This window comes from Anser brachyrhynchus (assembly GCF_964034855.1).
Source record: "Anser brachyrhynchus genome assembly, chromosome: 6".
In the NCBI taxonomy this organism is placed as follows: Eukaryota; Metazoa; Chordata; class Aves; order Anseriformes; family Anatidae; genus Anser; species Anser brachyrhynchus.
The window spans coordinates 11,632,714-11,655,462 of NC_137700.1; the positions used below are offsets into that span (position 1 = coordinate 11,632,714).

Sequence of the window (22,749 nt, forward strand, 5' to 3'; positions counted from 1 at the left end):
TGAGTCTATTTCAGATAATCCTCTAGAAAATAATACTCATGGGGGAAATACTTGATTATTCTCAAGTTAGAATTACTCAGTTAGTGTCTTTAGCACGTCAGTATTGCACACCACACCAATTAAAAGAAACAATGACTTGAAACTGGACCGACATTTTCATTCTGTGAAGGAGTAATTAATATCTGAGAAGCTATTCATCTGTTGAGTAGCACCTTGCTGAGCACAAGTCATGACAAATAGTCATGACTGTTTGCAAAGTAGAGGTCTGTGTTACTTAACATCTGTGTACCTTACTCCATTAGGTAATTCATCAGCTGTGTATATGAAGCCTTTGAATACAGGTAATATTTGCCATGTGAGGTACTTGTGAGGTGGAGATATGAAACAAAGAAACAGCTGGGAATAAATTTCTATTTGGATTACTAGTCAGCCTATTCTCCTTTTGCCCTTAATTACCACAAGGTCATGGATAGATGCAAAAGAAAGAATGGCTTGCCAGAGATAGAAGCCAAGCTAATCTCCTCACTGTTCTTTTCCTGAACACTTGCAGTACACGTATTATTTTACAGCTGATGGAGTAAAAATCTCAGGTTAAGATTCCTTTTAAAATTAGGGTGTTGTAGGAAATAGAATACTGTAGCAGGGTGTTAGTAGATCTTTATTATTACATATCCCTTACATTTCAGCTGCAAGTTTTCTTCCAAGCATGCTTCCGCCGCATGCTTTTATGAAGAGACTGAATAAGAATGTTGGATGAATATTTTTTTATCTTGCTGTCTGCATAGTTTATCATGTATTGGATTCTGCTTAGCAAGATTCCCAAACAGTACAGTTAGCTATTACCGTATGGTACTGGCTTCTTACCTCTTTAATTCCAGCTGCAAAACTGTATTAAAAGACAAATACTTACATAATGGTACTATTCAGTAGGAGAATCTGTGGTAGTTGTCATGGGGAAAATTTGTCATCATGAATGGGAAGGGCCCATGAAACAATTTTTGTTAAAAGTTCAGCCAAGGCATGAAAAACCTTGTGAGACTATGAACAAATTAATAGATTAGCATGCACCACAAGCTCTAGAGTCAGGGCATTAACTCAGATTGTTAGAAAACAGATGTGAACTCTGGATCCTTTTCCTCCACCCCTTATTTTGAATTTTTTTCTAATGAGATCCTTAAAGGGTGATTATTTCCATATGGTCTTGGGGAGAGGCTGATAGTGGTTACACCTGTTACTAGTTTGATGTATCTGCACGGATATTCTAGTTAGTGCTAAGGACAAAACAAATAAGAACAGGAATTGTAACCTGAAACTAAGTTCTCACAGGAAAGCAGGATAGTGCAGATGCGGTTTCTAATGCCAGATTTTAGGACACCCTGTCTTGCTTTAAAAGATCAGTTGGATCTGGGTATATTAAAATATGTGTAACAGTAATCTGTCCAGATGCAGTGAAATGTACGATTTTGCTTAAAGTTATCTGTCTGAGTTAAACAAACTGTTCTTCAACTCAGACCCACCACTGGAACTCATTGTAAGACTAACAAAAATATTATTTCCTAGTTCAGATATTCATCTATGCCATTTTGTATTTTTCTCTATGTGCTTTCTGTTTTTTCTTCTTAGATACTACTTTTCACCATCTACAATAGTGACTATTTTAGGCATCTTCTAATTAACGCTGAGAAAAGAGGAAATAGAAGATCAGATGATAACATACAGGGAAGGGGAATGAAGGGCTAATTGAATGTGTTCAAGGAATTAGAAGCATCAGAAGTGAGGATTGAGGAGCCATGTGAATCATCAGGACTCTAAATAATTCTAAGGTAAACTGTTCTCTTTAAACTGTATCATTAGCAAAGTGAATTACAAGAAGCTGATAGGACAAGAGCCTGTGGTTTGAATTTCGAAGAAATTATACCAGTCTAGGGTTCAGAAAGTGTCCTGTTGGTGTGGGTGAATAGGTGTTATACCAAGACCAGGAGTTAACCACAGGAAGGGACTCGATGGAGGTAGTGGAAAGAGGCTAGGCAGGGAGAGACACTGGTGAGGCCGTCAGGTGAGGCCAGGCAAGAAGGGCAAGGGAAGACGTGCGGTGAGCAGGCTGGCTGATGCAGGTGAACCTCACCTGACAGCCAGAGAGGTGGTGAGGTGAGGCATCCTGCGTTAGGAGAACCCTGCTGCCTCACGGGTGAACAGAGAGGTTATCTATTTCTGTCTGCCCAGCTGCCCGGTTCCCCGAGGAGGCGCTCTGCTCTGCTCCATCTCTCCACCCCCATCTTGTACTCAGGCATTTGATTTGTTTTGATCTTCCTCCAGTTGTGCTCAACGAAGATGAGATCCGGGCTGGGTGATCTGATTTCAGGCACAGCATGAGCTGCAACCTAGAGCTTAGTGTTTTAATTAGACACAGCAGGAGGAGAGGGAAGAGGATTTAGATCAATGAGTGTCTAAGCTAAGGTAACAGACTCCAAACTGTTACGTACTTGACCTTGAGATTACTTATGCTAACTAGGAAGCAAAGGAGTTCAGCCTGTCTCAGAAACATCACTCCAGTGAAGCATTTATTACTTTCAGCGGAAACAATTGCATGTTCTTCACTGCAGTTAGATGTCTAAGCAGACACATGTCAAAAACCTTTGCAGGCTTTTTGAGCCTTTGAAAGCATCATATAGTAGTTGTCTACAGACTGTGGCAAACTAGAATCAGTTTGAGTAATTCTGTAAAACAAAGCTTCACTTTGTTTCAGGTCATGTCCGCTTGTCATTTAAATGCTTGGTTATTTTTGTTACTGAACATAAAACTAATGACTACTACAGTAAAACTTTGAAATGATATGGTGCTGCTGCCATGTTGTACTGCCTTCTGAAATAGTGGAATATGTTCCACTACTTATCATGCCTGTGCTCTGCACAGACAAGCTGGTATCTTGCTTCAGGGGTTCACTCTATGGGCTTTCAGCTGGTGCATTTCTCCTCTAATGCGAACACAAGTGTGCAACCAAGTCTTCTTGGGAGTAGAGTCCAGGATCAGTGATAATGTAAGGTACCTGATGTTACCCAAAGACATCTAGATAGTCTTCACTAGTTAATATCATTTTGCAAAGTGGCTTTGAATAGATTATTGGATACTTACATGCATTTGCAATACTAATTTGCTGTCTCTGCATGTATTAAAAATGTTATCCTACAATGTGAAATTGAGATAAGAAGGATATCACAGAGCTAAATATTCCAGATGGCAAGGCAAAATGCTTTACTGGTTCTTACCCGTTATTTAGTCCAGATGGAAAAGTGTGTGATGTTGGTTTTGTTTGTTTGATTGTGTTTTTTGTTTGTTTACTTGTTTTAATACCAAAGCACAAGCTTTGTGCTGGAGTTTCCAGTTTTTGCCCAGCCATTGTAATGTATTGGTTCAGCATCTTATGTTCCTAAGTGATCTAATTCTAAATAATATTTTGGGGAGATAAATTCTGAACCTCAAATAAAAGGTTTTGCTCTTTGTCTTGACAAATATCTCATCCTTTCTTCAAAATATTTACTTGATAAGCAGGTGGTCTGTACCACATCCTAACTTTACACAAAGCACAGCCAGACTGCCTGTTAGACTTGTGGTAGCAAACATGTTCCTTGAGCTAATGCCTGTCCTTTCTCTCACCCACTACAAAATATATCTTGAGGAAGCTAGATCTATTACCACTGATTTCAGTCTGCCTGATCAGTTTTTTCTCAGTTGCCTAAAGATAACAAGGAGTAACATGAAATTTCAATACCATAGGTCAGTTGCTGTCTGACAAATATAAACTCTGAGGGGTGAAAATCTGGCCTGCTTTATTACTATTGATTTATGCAGAGACTGAGATAGAAGTGAAACTAGCATGGTAAAGAAAAAAAAAGTGAAGGTTTTGGTTTCTGTTCCTTTTGATTATTATTATTGGCAGTTCTTTTTGTATTGTCTATATTTGTCTGCACTGCATTTTGTAGTGTTTTACCACCGTATTGCTGTTGCACCAATGCATTGCATAATCCTAAATTATCATTTTAGTTTTCTGTGTTGTTACTCTGAACAACTTTTATTTTTTTTGGCTTAACTGTAGACTGTCTCCACCCACTTTCCCTCTGTAACTGATCAAATTCTGCAAAGAATTCTCCACTTTGGATAGACTATCATTTCCCACCCATGCTGTTCTCACTGAGGTTAGAAATGTTATTTATTTTATGTAGTGTGGGGGAAAAACTTGGCTAACCCTTCAAAACGATCTTTCAAGTCCTGTAATTCAATGAAGTCTTTATTTACAATGGTAATAGCTATTTCTCCTTGCGCTCTCCAAACTGATTTCTCTCTGGTTTCAAGAGAATGAAGCACTGTTTTCCATTTTCAAGGTCTCCAAATAGTCTGTACCCCAGATCAAATCTTCTACCATCAATGCAAAAGGCACAGAAAAGTTAATGCCAATCTATCCTAGGACAGGTGCTTTGTGGTTCACATGTTAATTCTTTGGTTAGTCTTATGGGCCATACTTGTCAATCTGAGCAGTTAGTGGACCAACACTTAGGTAAATTGTTCATTTCCCATGTGTTTTGGTCTTCTGGTAGTGATAATCATGATCCTATTCAAGATGAACAAATAGAATAAAATAGGTTATTTTCAATATGTTAGTTAAGAGTGAGGTTATATGTGAAAGGTTTACAGGGGATATTAAAAGGTGATATACTGTAGAAGACTTCTGTTAGTTAGGGGCAAAACCAGAGAGAAACAAGGACATCCTGGAAATTCCAAGTGCAACAGGCAACAACCACTTGCAGGTAATTGATTTGGGGCACTCAGTCTGAAAAAGCAATCGTCAGAAAAATAGATTAGGGAAATCACTAACGGGATGTAGCACCTTTCTAAGCAACTAGTTTAAATTTCTGAAGAGGTCTACGTGATCTATATGCTTTTTGGTGTAGGTGAAGGAGCCAGTGCTGCAGGCAATGGGTTGGATTCCCTCTCCACACCTAACTAGATGCTCTTGGTGGCAGTGGGAAGAAGGCTATGTGGTACCCTGCTGCCCTGACTTTCTCTGTCTGCATCCACCCTAGCAGTTACAAAGCTCCCCTAACAATCATGGGGCTCTCCTTGGAGAAGAAAAATAAGTCTGAAAAGGCAATGAAATCAGGAAGGAGCTATGAACTCCATTGTAAAAGCTTGTAATTGCTGTTAAACTATGGATTACGTTGGTTCAAGTATATTAAACCTGGCATCAAAGAGTATAAAATACGTACTTGAATTTATCTCATGCTAAATATGCCCTTAGTTACATGCTTATGAGCTTTCAAGAAATGTTGTCTTTCCATCGATATTTGTAACAGTCTTGATACAGGAGCATGAAGTTAGTAAACCATCCATTCTGGCCAGCCTTCTTCTCTTCTGCTCTTACCCTAAAATTAGACATAGATTTTGTACTAGACAAACATTAAAGAGGAAAAAAAAGTACTTTAATCTGTTTATATATACAAGGCTAAATTTCAGCTCTCCAGTTTGCAGAGAGCTGTGAATGAGAATCTTAAAATCAGTAGAAATGAGACTCAAGATTTATTTATTTCTGTTACAATAACATGTTAACACATCAGGTTTGGCTTTTGCTTGTTTTCTCTAGCAATCCTTAATTAATATTTGCCTTTCACTATTTGCTGGTGCTTTAGGTGTTTTTAAGATAAATTCCTGTGTAAAAAGACCTAAAAAATGGGCGTTTCTCCCTATGAAAAGCTTCATGAGAATTTATTTGTACAGAAGGATTTGAAGAAGCAAGGAAATGCTTCACTTCTGTTGTGCATAGTGTTGGGTGATGCAATGGGGAAAAAAATATCTTCCAAGCTCTGGTGCTACTATTCTCACCCAGAAAGTAGTCTTATTACAGCTGTGGGTAATTTGTGTGATGAAATGTTGGGATCCTTTAAGGAAAACCAAGGGAACTTAAAGCCTCAGGGATTTCTTTCTTTTTTTTTTTTCTTTATAAATCTTAGGATCTGCCATCACAATTAAAAGTTTAATTAAAAGAAAGGTTTCTTTGCTATAAATGAATGAAATAGTTCATTTTTACGTAACTTCAGTTAGAAAAGTAGGAAAAAAAATGGCAAGTTTAAACAGTAAATCTGATTTAGATGGCCTTTACTGTCGATTCAAAGGCATACCAAACCAGCACAAGTGCTGACGTGAGACTGTGCACCTGGAAAATGTCATTTACAGGGGTGTATTGCCTTCTGCTGGAGCAGCAGCAGATATGGCAACTCCTTGCAATAATTGCATTAGTAAAGACAAATTAAATAAATAGGGATTTCCTGGAGAAGGATATGGGGAAGAAGGAAGAGACCAGATTAACTTTCTTGATATAAAGGCTGCTGAGTTATTGAAAGGGTTTAAATAACAAAGAGAGGTGTTATAGTGAGAGAAAGCACACAAACTCGGGAAATAGCACCTGTTAAAGGTGACAAGACCTAATTGCTCTAGAAAGAGAAAGCGAGACTGGTGTGTACAGCCATCACCTCCGTGGGCAAAGACATGGAAGGTAAATACGTAAAGTGGCAGACAAAGCTTAAGGAGCTTGTAAGGACAATGAAGTTTGACAGGCAAGAATGAAAGGAAGACACATCTAATAATAGTGTGTGTTTAACTGTTTATCTCTCATTAAGGAAATAAGCAGCTCAGAAAATGGTCATAGTTAACTTAGAGCAATTACAGTGATGCAGTACCTTCCAGGACACTGCACAGTCAGCACTTCCAGCACATGCTTAGCTAAGGATTTTGAAAGGATGTTTGACGTGGGTCTAAATCTACAGCAGAAATTTCCACATATCCTTTTCTCCTAATGAGCTGATTGTTTTACAGTATTTTAGAAGGACGTGATTCAGTGCTTCATGTGCTTCTGTCCTGAAAAAGGTTGGTACATTATTTTTTTTTTTCAACTACGTGGCCAAGCGGACCCAAAAATACTTTTACCATTGTTGCTTGGTCTACAAATGCCAATTGCAGATCAGGGCCTCATTTTCTGTGGAGCTGAATTCATGTAAAGTTTTGAACAGTAGTCAGTGTAATAGGTTTGTTTGTCGTTTATGTCTCTCTCTCTCTAAAAGTGATAAAGTGCTCTTTCTGATGTGATTTCCGTGTCTGTTAAAAAGGGTAAATAAGCTTTCTTGCAGGTTGTGAGGTAGGTTTGGTTCATACACATTTTGTGTTCATCATTCTTCAGCAAAAAATACTTGAACAGTGCTTGGAACAGCAGCTCTCTCATGTTTTCCATTCCCTGGAGAAGCTCTGACCACCAGCATATAAAGTTGCACTTGACTTTGGTTTTGTTTCTTGTGCAAGTTATTTTGTGTTCCTTGCTGCCTGATGGGCTCAGTCTACCTGTGCAAAAAGAGGAAGGGAAGCTCCATTCCTTAATGGTACCTAACGTGTTTGTGGTACATGGCTGAGGACTTGGAAATGCAGATATGGGCTTAGCTTAACCAGAAGGAAGGTGTGTCCACCTCCAAGTGTATTACTGGAAATGAGGGGAAAAAGGCAGAAGGAAAGGTGGTGCCTCCTTGCAGCTGTAAATGTTAGGGAGGAGCATGCTGTGAAACTCCCAGATGTTAATATTTCTCTGTTGCATGTAGACAGATTTTTAGGTGACTCCCTACTCTGTGCTCAAAGTCTGTGTTTCATCTGCACCGTTTCCTGCAAGGAGAGCTTAGGAATCCAGCACATCAGTCTGGGCTTCTAGGCATCCGAAAGCTAGGCGTTACAATTTTTACTGTTTTATGTTCCCTTTCCTGTCCACCATTGCACTTCAGATGTGTTATGAGCAAAGTAATAACTCCACCCGCCTTCTCTCTTTGCTTCACCAGTGAAGCTGTCCCGAACTTCACTCTCACTTAGAGCTTTAAGTGCTGGCAGCAGCTCACTGCCTTTTTGTCTCAGCTTCTGGCAGTAGCACGCTGCTGGGTTGCAGCCATGCTTAGTACATGCAGCACCCACAGTCTGCACATCCACTGTCTGGAATGATAAAGGGTTTTGGGGTGGGAGAGACAGGAAAAAGTGGTGAATCTAGAGTTTCATCTGCACTGACTTCCATGGAGTAAGGACCTGTCTGCCTGTCACCTATGTAGGGAAGGCTCCAACAACCTGGCTCCATTTCCTACAGTTCCCGGAAGACTATTTAGTCATTTATTCTGACTCTTGCATGTAAAACAGTTTATTATTAGTCAGGGTGCTCTGAGGAGAGGGTTAGGTCACGGCTTGGGTTAGATCACCCCGTGCCTGTTCTCCATGTTGGAGGTTAAACTTACGTACGCTGTCGGCAGAAACCAGAGAGGGCGTGGAGGGACCGCTGACACCTGGGGAGGGACATCTGGCCAGTCCCTGAGCAGATGGGAGCCTGCGCTCCGTCAGGGCTGCGCTCCAGAAGAGAAGAACCTCAGAAGGACCCCAATCCCATCTCACCACACAGCCATCATGTGTCTGGAAATATTTCGTGGCGCTTGGTAACACTCCCTCGGGGCAATGAAGAGAGAACTTTGATGTTGTCTTTCTTTAACTGTTACTGCAGTCGTTTCCGTACATGATCTTTTCTGTCCATCTGTATGATCTGCATATCTCTCTCCTCTGCTACAGTGACTTTGTCAAGAGGAGACACGAATGAAGTAACCAGTCTCCTCTTTGCTCAGTCACAAAGGCCTGCGTGCCTAGGTGCTGCCCTAACAGATCTTTGTACCTGGCTTAAATACCACAGAAAGAAGTTGGCCGTTCCTTGCTACTTCTGTCTCCCCAGTGTACGCTGTTAAATCATGGGCCCTGCAACAAGCCCAGATCATGCTCCACAGCTAAGCAGTAAGTAAGTAAAGCTTCATGTGTCCTGCTAACAGAACGTCACCCAAGCATAATCCAGGCCCTGACTCAAATTGACAAGGGCAGGTTGGCCTCTGAAATAATCTCTTTAAATAGCAGCAGCCATCTCTCAAAGTCGTTCCCCTCCCCCAGGAGTGTTGGAGAGCTGCTTACATCAAGTCGCCTGCTCTTCCCCATCCTGGCAGTGCAGGGCTGGCACTTCTCACAGGCAAGTGTGTCCACTGCCCGCAGCCTCACAGCTTTGCTTTGCACCAGGAATTACAATGAATTTTGCGGCACAGTTTATCTACTCCAGGGTGTTAAAAAACAGAACTCCCAGGGACCGCTCCAGGGAAGATGAAGAATATGATCCTTTCTGGCAAAGGTTGGAGAATATTGCTGTCTGACTTAGAACTAGAGCGCTCCTTCCTCCCCTTTAGGGGCCATGGTCAACCCTCGGGGTCCACCCAGGGCCAGGCCTATGGACATGACATCCCCCGGACCCCTCCTGCCTCCTTATGGTGTCGTAGTTGGAGTTTTGCTTCACCTCGTTGTTTATTTATTCGCTATGCTGTATAGGTAATGCTTTCTTTTTACTTTTCCTTTATTATATAAAAAAGAAAATTGTTCATTATTTTTCAATGTCTCTCAAGGTTCTGTGACTATGAGCTGCTTCTGGAGTCATCCACTGGAAGCAGTGGAGCTGTGAGTACTTTCAGCCAATGTTCAGCTTTTTTACTTCATGAGTGCAGTCTTAGAATAAACCTAGGCAGGCCAATGGATTGCTGAAAATCTACATAAGGACAGCCAGTATTGCGTTCGGCTATTACAGGTGTTCTGCAGTTACCTTTGTTCTAGTGCTTATAGTCTGCTTGATTTACTGTGCTCAGGCATGGATGGTGCAGAGACAATTTAGGAGACGTCTAGAGCCCCTGCATTCCACTGACCGGGGTGTGTGGGTGCACCCATGTGACATAGCTGTGTTGGCACAAGCTCACTCTAAGCCTTTTCAGTATCCGTTTTGGCCCCCTATTTTGTTTTCTGACCACTCTTAGCAAGATCAGAAGCTGGTATTGCCTGATGTTGGATAAACAAGGTGCAGTTCCCATCTCCTGCTTCGTGTAAATAATTGCATATATTTGTAGTATTTAAAACAATTTATTTCAAGCAGGCTCAGTGTCCGCTGAATAAACATAAACTCCCGTGGAACAGGCAGCTTGAGGGGAAAAAAAAAGACCAAAGGGGAGGAAAAGTTCACAGTTACGCACTGAAAAAATGTCTTGCCCAAGGTCACACATATCTGCAGTGAACTGAGAAACTTAGGACAGTCCTTTAATCACAGGACTGGCCTTTCCTCTCATTTGGGTTATGTTTCTCCTCCTTTATTATAGGTGAATTATGGAATGTGTTGATCACAAGAGAACCTCTAAATTCAGAGAAGATTTAGTTTAAAGAGGAAAATGGTTTAACTTCTGCAAGAGTTTTTGTTTTAACTGCCAAGCTGCTTGCAGTGCTTTATACTGACTGTTTGACATTCACAATGTGAATCTTTAAGAAGCACTTAGAGGGATTTGTCAGTTTGAGGGACACTTGGAAGGTGTTGAAGCAGTGGTGACCAAGAAGGGTGACCTTTTGAGTTCCTCTTGCTTTCAGATTGTTTTCTCCTGTCATCTCTTTAGCAGCTGACACCTAGTTGCTATTGCCAGTAGCAAGCAATGACATTTCAGTAGCATGTACAGAAGACTAGCGATGGATTATAACCAGAGATGAAGGCAAATACAGTGTTGGGCTCAGGTTGTGGTCAATGTCAATTACTGAAGCCAATGATACATTTTTTTCAGAAGTGATAATGCAGCTTGGTTGTTCCCTGCATGAGCCTGAGCTGTCTTTGCACTCATTGCTGGTGTTGCAACACACAGTTTTGTGGGACCATGCTGCACAGGGTGAGTAGAGCTACAAATGCCTGCTGTGGGCTCGGTCTCAAGGCTTGGTTATTTTGTACCTATCTGTGGTGGATGGTCACAGGTGCTTACATCCTCTAGCACTCGTGTCATACAGGCTGCTAACTAAGCCATGATCTCTTCATCTTTAAGACACTCTAGTAAGTAGCCCTGCTATGAACTTCCTGTGGGAGTCTTAGGCAAATCACTATCTGTCTGTGCCCCAGATTCTATTGATTCGTTCTTATCAAAGATAAGCTAATACTTACTGACTTGCATTTCTGTTTAAGGAAGGATATTATTGATTCCTGTGTGATTTAGGAACCTTTGCATGGGATTGGGTATCTAAAGCAAGCCTTTGTTTTTCCATCATTTCTCTTTCATAAAGACCAACTTGCACAAGCCGCTGAGACACTTGTAAGAATCACCGCTATTACAGCATTTGGGTGTGCTTGGGGAAAAACAAAATGAAAGCAGCCAGTGAGGATTTCACAAAAACAGGAGAGCTCATAGGGATTTACATTGCCAAAATGAGCTGGGATGGAACAGGAAGGTTTAGGAGCTATCAGGAAAAAGGACTGCGATAAATCAGGAGAGTTTCAGAAGGGTGTGGAATGCTCCAGCATCTGGAAGGAGCAGAGGAGAAAGAGGTTGGGGACATGGAATAAGAAGGATTAATGGAGCTGGGGAGGCCCTGGATAAAAGAGAGATGTAGATAAGGGAAAGGGCTCTCTCTGTCCTCTCCTGGGATTACTTTTTTCTCACTCCTTTGAGAGGAGGTGCCAGTCACAGTTGCATCACTCTGTCAGAAGCCAAACAGACTGCCTGGTGCCTGCAGCTGGCTACTTCTCCCCAACCAGTCCATGACCCATCTCTGCTCAACGCTCCATGAATGAGGCAAAAGTGACTTCAAAGGGGGTCAGTTTTTCCTGTAAGAAGTATTCTCAACTTGCAGGCATAAGATCTGAGTCCATTTATTCACAAAGCAGGTGACAAGTACATCTAAAGCTTTATCTCACCAGTGCCTATTGCTCAGTGAGCTACGAGTTGGTGTTCAGAGAGCCTGAAGATGATGGCAGCATGTGGATATGTGCTTAGGAAATGCCTTCCACCCCGCCCCCCCCCCCCCCCCCCCAAAAAAAAAAGAAAAAAGTATAAAACAAAAAAAGCCATGCATATATATGTATGCATGTATGTGCATGTGCTGCTGTTAATTACAGGCCAGTCCTAATTCACTGGGATGATTTGAAGTGGTATTCAGGCTTACCATTAGCCACTAGCTTGCACTATGCCACTGATCAGTCCAAGTGAAGTACTGAGGTTTGAATTTCTCATCATGGCATAGAGCTTTAAGGGTGCTAAAGTACAATACAGAGCTTCTACTTTACTGTCAGCCCCTCCTCAAGGTGAGTGTGTATCATTGTGAATGCAGATGATAAAAACTGCTGTGGAAATGATGAAGAAATGCTGTTTTCAGCCTTTCTTCTGCCTCAAAATGAGCTGTTGGGACTTATTTTGCCAAACAGGCCCAATGCTGGCTCTAAGTATGTCAACAAATCAAAATGCTGTAGGAATAGCGACACTGAGTCAGAGCAAAGGGACAACCACCTCTGTATATTTTCTGTAGTGGTGGTCAGTAACAGGAGCTTGGAGAAAAATATAAGCTACGCAAGAAAAATGCTTTCTCTCATATTCTCTTGTGTAGTCTGCCAAGCAAGTGCTTGGGGTCTTCCTGAATCACAGACTGCTTCTTGAACAATGTATTTAATGGTCACTATTAGACCTAACTCCACAGAGCTGCACAGCATTTTTAGGAAGCCATTTGTTTGATTGCCCTTCATACAATCCCATGGCAATGAGTTCTGTGAGCTAATTATTTTCAGTAAGGAAAGGTTTTCTTTTAATTTTTCTATCTGATAATTTCATACGATGTCCCCCTAAAATTTATGCTTGGAGAAACAGTGACTGACCATTCCCTGATCACTGTTTTCTGGACATCTGTGACTTTGATTTTTCACTCCTTCCGTTCTGGAAGCTGAAGAGATCCAGTTCATCAGTTTAATCTATTAAATCTGTTTCCACAAGGAACCTGAGGAAGCCAATCTGCATGAGCTTCATCTGACTGGGACGTGCAAGTGTCCCATTATTGCAGGATTGCATAGGCATTTATTTCTCCCTGTAAAAAAGGCAACAGTTGTGGTGTTTAGGTATAGCGTGTGCTATCACTGTTTGATTTTCCTAGAATTATTTTTGTTGGTTTTAATAAATTATCGTTCTATTAATAATGCTGTTTTTCCAAACTTGTTTTCCCCAGTGATATTTGACTTGAAAAATATCAGTATATTCAAGGAAACAGTCTAGAAACAGAACTGTTCGTTCTGAATTGTTTTTTTTATCATTCTAAGAGTGCATTTCAGCACACATTGTCTTTGTATTGGCTTTGAGACTTCAAAATATTTAAAGTTATCTTCTGTTAAATATGATACTTCTTCCAGTTCCTTAATTATTCATGGAATGTCTGCATATGGATCTTCTTTTTTTTTTTTTTGCAGTTATGCTGAGCAGCTGTTCTTGAAAAAGTAGGTTTATAAACTATTTTTTCCATGTTTGCTTTTACTAATCACTTCAAAGGTAAAATGGCGTGATTTATAACATGTAACAAAACTTGCCAGCTAGATATTTGTTTTATGCTGGAAATATCAGACTTCCTCATGAAAACTTTCCTAAACAAACTCCAAAAAAGGAATGAGCAATTCATTTGGAAGTGACAATGTTTTATAACACTAAGTTTGTATTTATATTGGCTCAAGCTTTTTGTCTCGTGGGCATGATCACTAGAAAAAATGCCATATTTTGTTACTGTGCATGGGAACTCACATTGTTTTGTTTTTTTGTTTGTTTGTTTGTTTTATGAGCATTTGCATGCCCCACTGCCTGCATTGACCGTTCCTGTAAAATAAATTTGTATTAAATTAATCTGTGCACTGAGGTATCTGTGCAAAACATATGAACTGTGTTTTGAGGAGAGAAACACATCTAACTCAGCAGGGTTATTAGTGGCCTGTTTGTGATGGATTATCAAACCTAAAACCACTGTTTACCTTTTAAGTTTGAAAGCTTATGTGTTCACCCAGGTGGGCTCAATAGGGAAAAATGTCATTCACTGGTGTAACTGAAAAGTACGTGCATAGGAGGAGAATAAAAATTCATGTGAAGAAAATAGCATATACAAAAGCATGATGATATTCCTTTGGAAATGAGGCTGCTGACCTTTCAGATGCAAATGGATGATAGTTTCCATATTAAATGCTGAGATGTTAATGTTTCAAATCTGTTTTAAACCCATATCATACTTGAGAAGACTATATATGCCTTTTATGTTTGACTTATTTTTTTGTTATGGCTATAAGGTGTTGTCTCCATTAGGGACCTTCACAAATATTCACTGCGCATGAGAGCGGTGATGCAAAAACCTCCTTTGTTCTGAAAAAAAAAAAAAAAGAGAGAAAAAAAGATGAAATCCTATGGTAGGGCCCAAAATCAGTATCCAAATCTGATCTTTGCATTTGCTGATAAAGTATTTGATGGCACTAGATTGGTGGGTGTTGCCCTGTAATTTGGACTTTCTGTACTTTACTGGTTCATTGGTGGAGTTTTTGTAGTCATATTTGCCTGGTTTTATTTTTATTTATTTATTTTTACAGTTTTTGATTACAAAAGAAACCAGGAAAAAATGGGAGTTAATCTCCTGTCTCAAATACAAGTCATTAAAAAAATCACCTAGAAAAATCACAAGGTTTTGATCCATATATGTTTTATATATATCACTCTCTATATACAATCGGTATAAGAAATATCATTCATTTCCAATGCTTGCTAAACATTTTACAAGATTAGAGATAAGTTGTATATGCTCTTCTCTTCTGAGAGGTCATGGGCTAATGTGATTTAGAAAATGATTCATTTGTCTGGGGGATGTGTGTGTGTGTGTGAACTCCTACCAGAGCTGTGGCCTCTTAGGTCATGATAGCTGTTGTTTATGCAATGGTCCCGTTTGGTTCCGAGAGCCATGGGCTGTGCCATAACAAGTTCACAGGGAGACAGTTTGATCTGATTCCTGTATTTGCATTAAGATCACTAAGATGCATGAGAACTAACAGTGGAAGTGTAACAGCCTTAGGAAACGTTCCAACCCTCTAACCCCAAAGGAGCAGAAATGCAGGAAAGTGTAGAATAGATCTACTCAATAAACTATCACTACACTCCCTGACAAAGAGTCCCTCCCCAGCTTTCCTGTAGGCTCCCTTTAGGCACTGGAAAGTTGCTGTAAGGTCTGCCTGGAGCCTTCTCTTCTCCAGGCTGAACAATCCCAACTTCTTCATCCTGTCTTCATAGGAGAGGTGCTCCAGCCCTCTGATCATCTTTGTGGCCCTCCTCTGGACTCGTTCTAATACGTCCTTGACCTTCTTGTGCCGTGGGCCCAGAGCTGAATGCAGGCTCCAGGTGGGGTTTCCCGAGAGCAGAGCAGAGGGGGACAATCCCCTCCCTCTCCCCACTGCCCACGCTGCCTTTGGTGCAGCCACGATACGGGTGGCTTTCTGGGCTGCAAGCGCACATTTGATCTCAGGAATTTTGGAGAGAGAAGAAATTGCCACTAAAACTGTCTTCTTTTTTTTTAGTATAGTACTTGATTTAAACAATAAAACCTCTTATGCTGCCTTTATCGTTATGTGAGATCCTCAGTGGGACAACTGGAAGTATAATAGGAACAGAGCTGCTGGCATAGCTTATGGGACCACAAAGAAAATGGATGCCACTGTCAAAAGTGAAGCAATTGCTCAAAAAGCGGCTGTTTCCAAATGTTTTTAAAATTATTTTTGGAAATGATTACCATGCACATTACAGCGATCACTGCTCTAAAATTAGGATAGTATTTGCTTCAACCAGCCCTGCTGATGAAAAACTGCATAGCTTAAATCCAAATTATTTTGCAAAACTGATAAATAATTTTTTCCAGGGGTGATGCTGAAATCTCTGATAATGATTTAACATGTTTATTTTTAGAAAACTGTTTCTTCTAAATATGTTAATACTGAGTACTTTGTGCAGAGAGACTTATACCATCTGTCTACTTGTAGCCGTGGACCAGACTAGGTATCAGCTCTTTTCCAAATCTCTGGTCTTCTGCTTAATGCTTTGTTTCCTCCTTGTAACTCGCCAAATTCTGAGAATTTCTGTAAGTTTTGATTTTATTTGTTAGCAGGGCTGCAAAATCCTATGTTACCCTCTATGAACTCCTGAGTACTGTATACCATAGCTTAAGACAGCCTAAGGTAGGACTAGTGCATGGTTTTGTAGCAAAAGGTTTTGTCTGTAAGGTTCCTTGGGGAAAGAGGTTTGTGTGGCATCACAGTGTTTTATTATCTAAAGGTGCTTTTATCTATGAAGTGTTAGCTCACAGATCAGGAGTCCCAGTCCTTTCGCTCATAGTACGATATAGTTGTTGTCTCTCATCAGAGTAATTTCCTTCCCATCACAAGGCAATTGACAAGAGTATGTGTGGCAAGTAGGCACGAGCAGAGAAGCAGACCTCTTGTTTGCAATGCAATCACATGTTATTGCTATTAAGTGTTAGGGAATGGTCCGTAGCAGTGATTTTTTGGAAAACCTAGAATTGCATACAGCAAACACGTTTTCACATTTCAAAATTCCTGCAGCGCTGAAGTAGGACCATCACCAGCTGAGACCAAGCACTTAAGCAGGTCTGCCTTCCCAGACAGCATGCGTTGTATCTTTCCTATTTACTTGGGTGTGGCAGTTTTTGAGTTTGTCTACATTGCAGGTTACCTGTGACATTTGTAAAAGCTGGCTGGTTACAGTATCTTTCCATCTACCTGCAAGATAGGTAATAAGACATTAATAATTTAGTCTGCTCATCTGAGGCTTGTGAAGAGCAACTGAGATGTGCAACTGATTTAAGAGCAACTTAGATGCTAAATGTCAAGCCTTTAATCATCCAAGCTTTCCTAACAAGATTATTTTATTTGTTTTCAGGGATGACAATAAAATCAACAAACGAGATGCCCCGGCAATTTGTGATCTTCACCGTTGTAAGGATGGGCCAGTAAGAAATGGCCACATTGGGCAGAGGCCACCCTCTATCAACCCTGAAAGACTGAAAGATTTTGTTGAAGAGGATTACCTCAATGGGGATGTGAAGACCTGGGAAATGAAGATAGTCAGCCGTAACGAGGAGTTACTTGGGGATGCCCTTTCCCTCATTCCTCAGTCAAGCACTAGGACCAGCCAGTCAAGCCACAACAAGCTGATTCGATTCGAAGATATAAGTGCAGCAGCTTTCAAAATCCAGAGCGGTGTTCAGAAAACCCCCTGCATGGTAGGGAATTCTTATGGCTTTGAATTCTTACTCTCTTTCTCACTCTCTCTCATAAAAATTGGTCAGAAATGAAAGAAGAGTATGCATTATCTGCAGCAGATAGATCTGTGTAAAATGACTCACATTCGTATTAGTTGTTGTGAACTGTCAATAATCATTTTCTTCTTACCTGTTTACATTAACCTAAATCCTCAAAGATTGCAGTGACCTGTAAACAAAGGATAAACCACATTAGGCGTAGTCTTAATGCACTGTGGTATTATGCTCCTATTGAAAAACACTTGCTACAAAGAATCTGAGTTGGAGACCATTGACTACCACTGTTGGAAAAGCAGTCAGATGAGAGGGTCTGGTTTGGCACCAGCTCACGTATCTGGGAAGTTTGAAGGATCAGATTTTCCTTCTTAGCCTGGCAAACCTGGCAAGGATGAATCTGTTCTATAACCAGGTGGTTCTGCCACGTGCCTCCAACAAAACAAGGATATTGAGATAAACACACACCCTTGTTGATCGGTCTGGGTATGAAAATGATGGAGACGTTCTCATTGCATACGTAAAAACATTTGTTAAAGCATATGGAAGTGCAGTGACTTAGCTATTTAATTCATGGTGAATTTCTGCTGTTGGGAACTCTTCAGGAAGGTGATTGTAGGCCCTCTGTGGCTAATCTCTTTTCCCTGTAGTGCATAAGAGAAAGTCTTTGCAAGTGGCAGTTCAGAGTAGCAGCCTCAGATCTCTCTCTGGAGGAATGCCTCCTTGCCACTGACCCCCATGGGCATGCTGCCAGCCTCACTGGCTGCTGATTGTCTTTCTGGCCTGCACAGGTAAAGGACCTTGGTGTCCGCTCCCTGGAGCAAATTGCTTGAGTCTGCAATGCACAGCAGTTCTGCTGGTTCCCAGATGGTGCCTGCTGATCTAGAGATATCATAATTACTTGCAGTGTTGCTTTTTTTGGCTCAGAGTTCCCTGAACAAGGGTAGTCTTGGCCATGTGGGTTATTGCAGGATCTCATTCACACTCTCAGCTTAGATGGATCTGACCAGCAGCTCACGGTGCAGTCTGTATCTCTGCCCCATTCCCCGAGCTCCCAAACTGTGACTCCTGCTCTGAAAGTAAACCAACACATCCTAGTGTGGGAAAAGGTGAGCCACAGAGTCCATGTTCTGCTCCTGCAGGCATCCGTGTAATAGGAAACTTTTCATAAACTGGTAGTGTTCCTGCTTACAACTAGTTAAGCTCTATTTGGCCATTTCACAGTATTTATTCTCAGATAGCTTTGCCCCTTAACTTAAATAGCTCTTTTCTCTTGGGCGTCGCTGGCAGATTTATGCAGCACAGTTGTATCCCCTCTCTGCATTTGCTATGCCAAGCTAAACAGGCCTACTTTCTTCAGTCTCTTTTTATGAACTGTATTTAGGATGATCAGAATATTGTAAAGTCTACATCCCCTCTTTTTTTAGTGTTAAAATAGCCTATGGCTGTTGCTAGTCCAAGTAATCTTCATGCAAAAGTCATTAGTATCTGTTTCACGCACTGATTCAAAAGGAAGGTATTGAAAGCACACAGTAGTGTCAAAAACACAGATAACCTTTATATGAAATCCTCATCAGCGGGAGGTAAGAGCCACCCTCAGGGAATTTTTTTTTTAATAAAAAAACAAGTATGACTAAGAACTATTCAGTTAATTAATAAACAAAAACTTTGCAGGGTGATTCCCAATCTGCAAGTAAGACCATGGATGAAGCATCCTTCTGGATCTTTATGTGGCAGTTTGCCTGAAGCTGAGGCATGACATGATGTATGATGGTCATAGAGGTTGTACGTAAAGGAAAGCAAGGACTGAGCATTAAATTGGGCACTCGATTTGGTCGCTGGTGTAGGAACTTAAAAGGTTGTTTTGTGTTAGCTTTATGGATGCCAAGTGGATGATGCTCTGTGTTGTGTGTTGTACTTTAGACACAGCATCTGTAGTCCCTAGATAAGACCAAGGTGACAAAAAGGAAAAGTTACAGGGTGGTTCAATGACTCTTACCAGGTCATACATCAGGTCAGTACTGCTGAAAATAGCACTGACGCCTTCTTTGTTAGAAGTAATTGTTGTATTTAGGCCACATAAATAAGCCTCAGTTAAAGGAAGCAGAAAAGGATAACATAAACAAAACCAAAACGTAACATAAATGTTGAATATCAAAATTAAAAAAAAAAAAAAGATACATCTGAAGTACACCACTTCTGTGACTAACTGATGCATATCTTAAAATGTAGGAGACTTAGCAATTTTACTAAATCACAGGATTCATCTTTTTAAATCTTGTTTCTTAACGTTCACTCTAGAATCCAAGATGCTCTACAAAAACTGATATGATAAAACTAGTGAGGTATGTGAAGACCCAGTAAGGCAGCATTTCCCGTCCAGCACTCTTCTGGTTTGTTTAGGCATTCTCCGTAGTTTAAGCTGTTTAGGATAGAAACCGTTACTCTCTTAGTCTCCTAAGCACTTTACATTCTTTCAGTTCTGCAGCCAGATTTCCTATGGGAGCAGCAAGTGGCGTAGCTCCTATTGCAGGAGAAGCAAAATAGAGAATCTGGCCCCACCTATGGGTGAGGAAGTTAATAAATGCTTCCAAATCCACTAAAAAGCCTGGAAACATTCATCTGAAGTATTTAATTTAATTGCATACCTTAAAGCAAGTATCCATTTCAGATATGTTTAGTTTATAGAAATTTTTAACTGTTTGAAAGTCCCACAATCTGACAAATATATTGCCATATATATGATATCATATACATATGATACATACATATGATATCATACATATGATATACATACATATGATATCATATACATTATGTAACATGCATGACACTTTTTGAGAGAAATACTGAATATATGTTGTCAAGCTGTCTTTTAATCCATCTCTTGTGAAAGTACTTATCTTTGTATCTGTATTTGATCAAGACCAAAACCAATGCTATTTTCAGAATTCATAATCCCATGCTGTACATATTTCACCATTGCAAGTTTGAAAATTACTTCCATAAACCACAGGAGTCAGGTAGGTAACAGTGCGCTGTCATGTATTTCCAAAGAAACTGAATATGTAATTTTCCTTTTTGGAGGTCACACATAGCAGTCATATGTCTGCTTCAACAGGGAGCTAATGAAGTGTGCAAGGTTTTTCTTAATTTTCGGTTTATTGCCATAATAATGTTTCTATATTCCAGTACTCCAGGCTATCCAAGCAGTATGGAATGGATATCTACCTAAAGAAAGAGTTCCTCCAGTACACAGGATCTGTGAAGGAGCGAGGTGTACTTTATCTTCTGACATCACTGCCTCAGGTATAACAAAGTGCCAATATGTGAAAATAAAAAGAATCAGTTTGGCTTCACAGAAATCAAGCAGAATTGTTTTTAACTACAGTGTTCATAGAACCAGAGTGTTTCTTGCCTTTTGAACTGTTGCCCTGAATAACATAGGTCTGCAAATATCTGCATGTAAAATATTGTTCTTCTTTGTGCATGGCTACTCCACTGGTGAAATGCTTAAAATGTTTGAAAAAATAAATAAATAAATGTAAACTTCACTGTTTAAAAGTGACGCTTAGATGGAAGTGCTTGTATGTGTATATGTTCTGACATGCTGAAACCACCAAACTTGAAGTGATGATGAAATCGAGTTACAGTGGGTGATGAGAACTATCAAGATCACCGATTGATTTTTGTCATGAATTTCAGTACCATTGCATGAATAGCCTGCTTATCTTTTGTTGTAGGAGGCTAATGAATCTCTGTAGCAATGATAGTTGGCATGATACAGCAGCCCCGAAACAGCGGTTATTCCTGCACTTTGCAATAATATAAATAAATCATTTTGTTAAAGGGAAACCTGATATGAAGTGATTTCCCACTGGCAAGGAAGAGGGAACAGATACCGTCTCTGAGGGGCCAGATGTTGACTCTTCTGGGATCAGCTGAATCTTTGCAGCTCATTCCAGTGGAACAAGAACTGAATTCAGGGAATACAGGGACTGGTATTATACTGTCTTAGCTCTGTACATGTGTATACTGTATCATAATACCATAACATGATCAGACAGTAAAGGAAAAGAAGGCTTCCTAATAGAAAGAAATTAGACCATTAGATTAAGGATGATATGGGACAAGTTTGTGACACTACATAATGTGCAATAAACAATCCTGTTTTTTAGGATCAGCAAAGAAAGGGGGTGATAGTGGCTTCAGATGGTAACTTTTCCATGGCTGTTGCTTACCACGCCTCAGAGCTTCGTATTCCAGTGTTTGTCATCATGTCAACCAGCACTTCCCCTGCCAGAGTGAAAATGTGCCGTGAGTACGGTGCCATGGTTATATCTTATGGCACTACAGCTAAGGATTCCCAGATGCACGCAAGACGGTTGGCACAGGAGAATGGTTACCTCTACCTTGAAGAGTAAGTGGAAAGTCAGATTGTTTAAAAAGATTATCATTGTTTAGATATTTGCCCAGCACTGCAAAAACAATTACTGGCATTAGTTGTCTCAAACTTAAAATTTGATCACACGTCATCAAAAGATTCCTTTTACCTGGGGGATGGACAGTTATATATTCTCAGGTATGAATAGTGAACCTTTCTATAGCAGTTTGGGATGGAATCCAAAATGAAACACCCTCCCTTTTCCAGGCAAATTTCCTGATTAGGAACTTCATGGCCTGGTGTGGCACTGGATATATGTTAAATCTTTATGAAACCTGTCCATGTGCATTTAGGCTTGCATTCATTTTTGGCATCTCTGTGAGGAGAAAGGTAGGTAAAAATTAACGTTTAATGCAAAAGGTTTGATGGTGTAGGGCAGAGCAAGAGGTTAATGCTGCAAAGGTATTCGCGTATCTGGTGTGACTGACAAAGCTGTGTTTCTGGCATGAAAGAAGATGATTAGGAGGCTAGTTCACACATAAGTAGCTAAGAATGATTATAAATTTAAGTATGCAAGCTATCTGAGGTCATGAAACAAACCAGCTCTAATAAAAGCATATTTAGAACTAGATAAGGTAGGGAAAATTATTTAGAACTGATCCAATTTCCCCTTTTCCTCTCTGCAGTCTCTTCTGCGGTTCCTTTCCCTTTTTTTTTTTTTCTTTTTAAGTAAGATCACCAAAGGGGCAGAGGGTTGAATCATTAGCAAGACATAGCCGACAGTTCCTCTGATGATGCACTGAGTTGGAATCTTACGCTCCCTGCCCGTTGCTGCCTCTGTGCCAACACACCACTGGGCATTTGTACAGCACCTACTGCAGTGAGTGCCTGTTCCCCTTAGACACTACTGCAGTAAACACAGTAATAATGAGTAATATTGCTTGGAAAGAGGACTTCAGAATGAACAAGATGGAGGAAGTCCTTTCTTCTTTCCCAGCTGGTTTATTAGGAAATTAATATTAAAACCTGTACTTTACAATTGGACTGTCAGCTCTGCCAACAGCTAGAGACCCACAGGGCTGGTTGGTGTGCCTTGTCCACCACCATGGGCACAGCCTTTTCTCAGAGTGAGACTTTTGAAGAAACCCAAG

The 22,749-nt window shown here is 40.4% G+C and overlaps 1 protein-coding gene across 22 annotated transcripts in view; it reads left to right on the forward strand.

The window, feature by feature from the left end:
- The window catches only part of LOC308197176 (L-threonine ammonia-lyase-like), a 48,719-nt gene that overhangs the window by 7,937 nt on the left and 18,033 nt on the right, over positions 1 to 22,749 (forward strand). For 5 of the 22 annotated variants that reach the window (XM_080597247.1, XM_080597248.1, XM_080597246.1 and 2 more), the window contains 4 exons: positions 1,624 to 1,823; positions 16,839 to 17,181; positions 20,407 to 20,523; positions 21,393 to 21,634. In XM_080597247.1, the coding sequence (XP_080453373.1) occupies positions 17,014 to 17,181; positions 20,407 to 20,523; positions 21,393 to 21,634 (527 nt within the window). In that variant the 5' untranslated portion in view covers positions 1,624 to 1,823; positions 16,839 to 17,013. Of the gene's footprint in view, positions 1 to 5; positions 591 to 1,300; positions 1,532 to 1,623; positions 1,824 to 6,587; positions 6,916 to 8,937; positions 9,424 to 10,685; positions 10,788 to 13,279; positions 13,364 to 13,424; positions 15,939 to 16,001; positions 16,021 to 16,045; positions 16,690 to 16,818; positions 17,182 to 20,406; positions 20,524 to 21,392; positions 21,635 to 22,749 lie in introns of those variants that run through there. The other 17 variants (XM_080597258.1, XM_080597251.1, XM_080597252.1 and 14 more) reach the window with 16 other exon arrangements.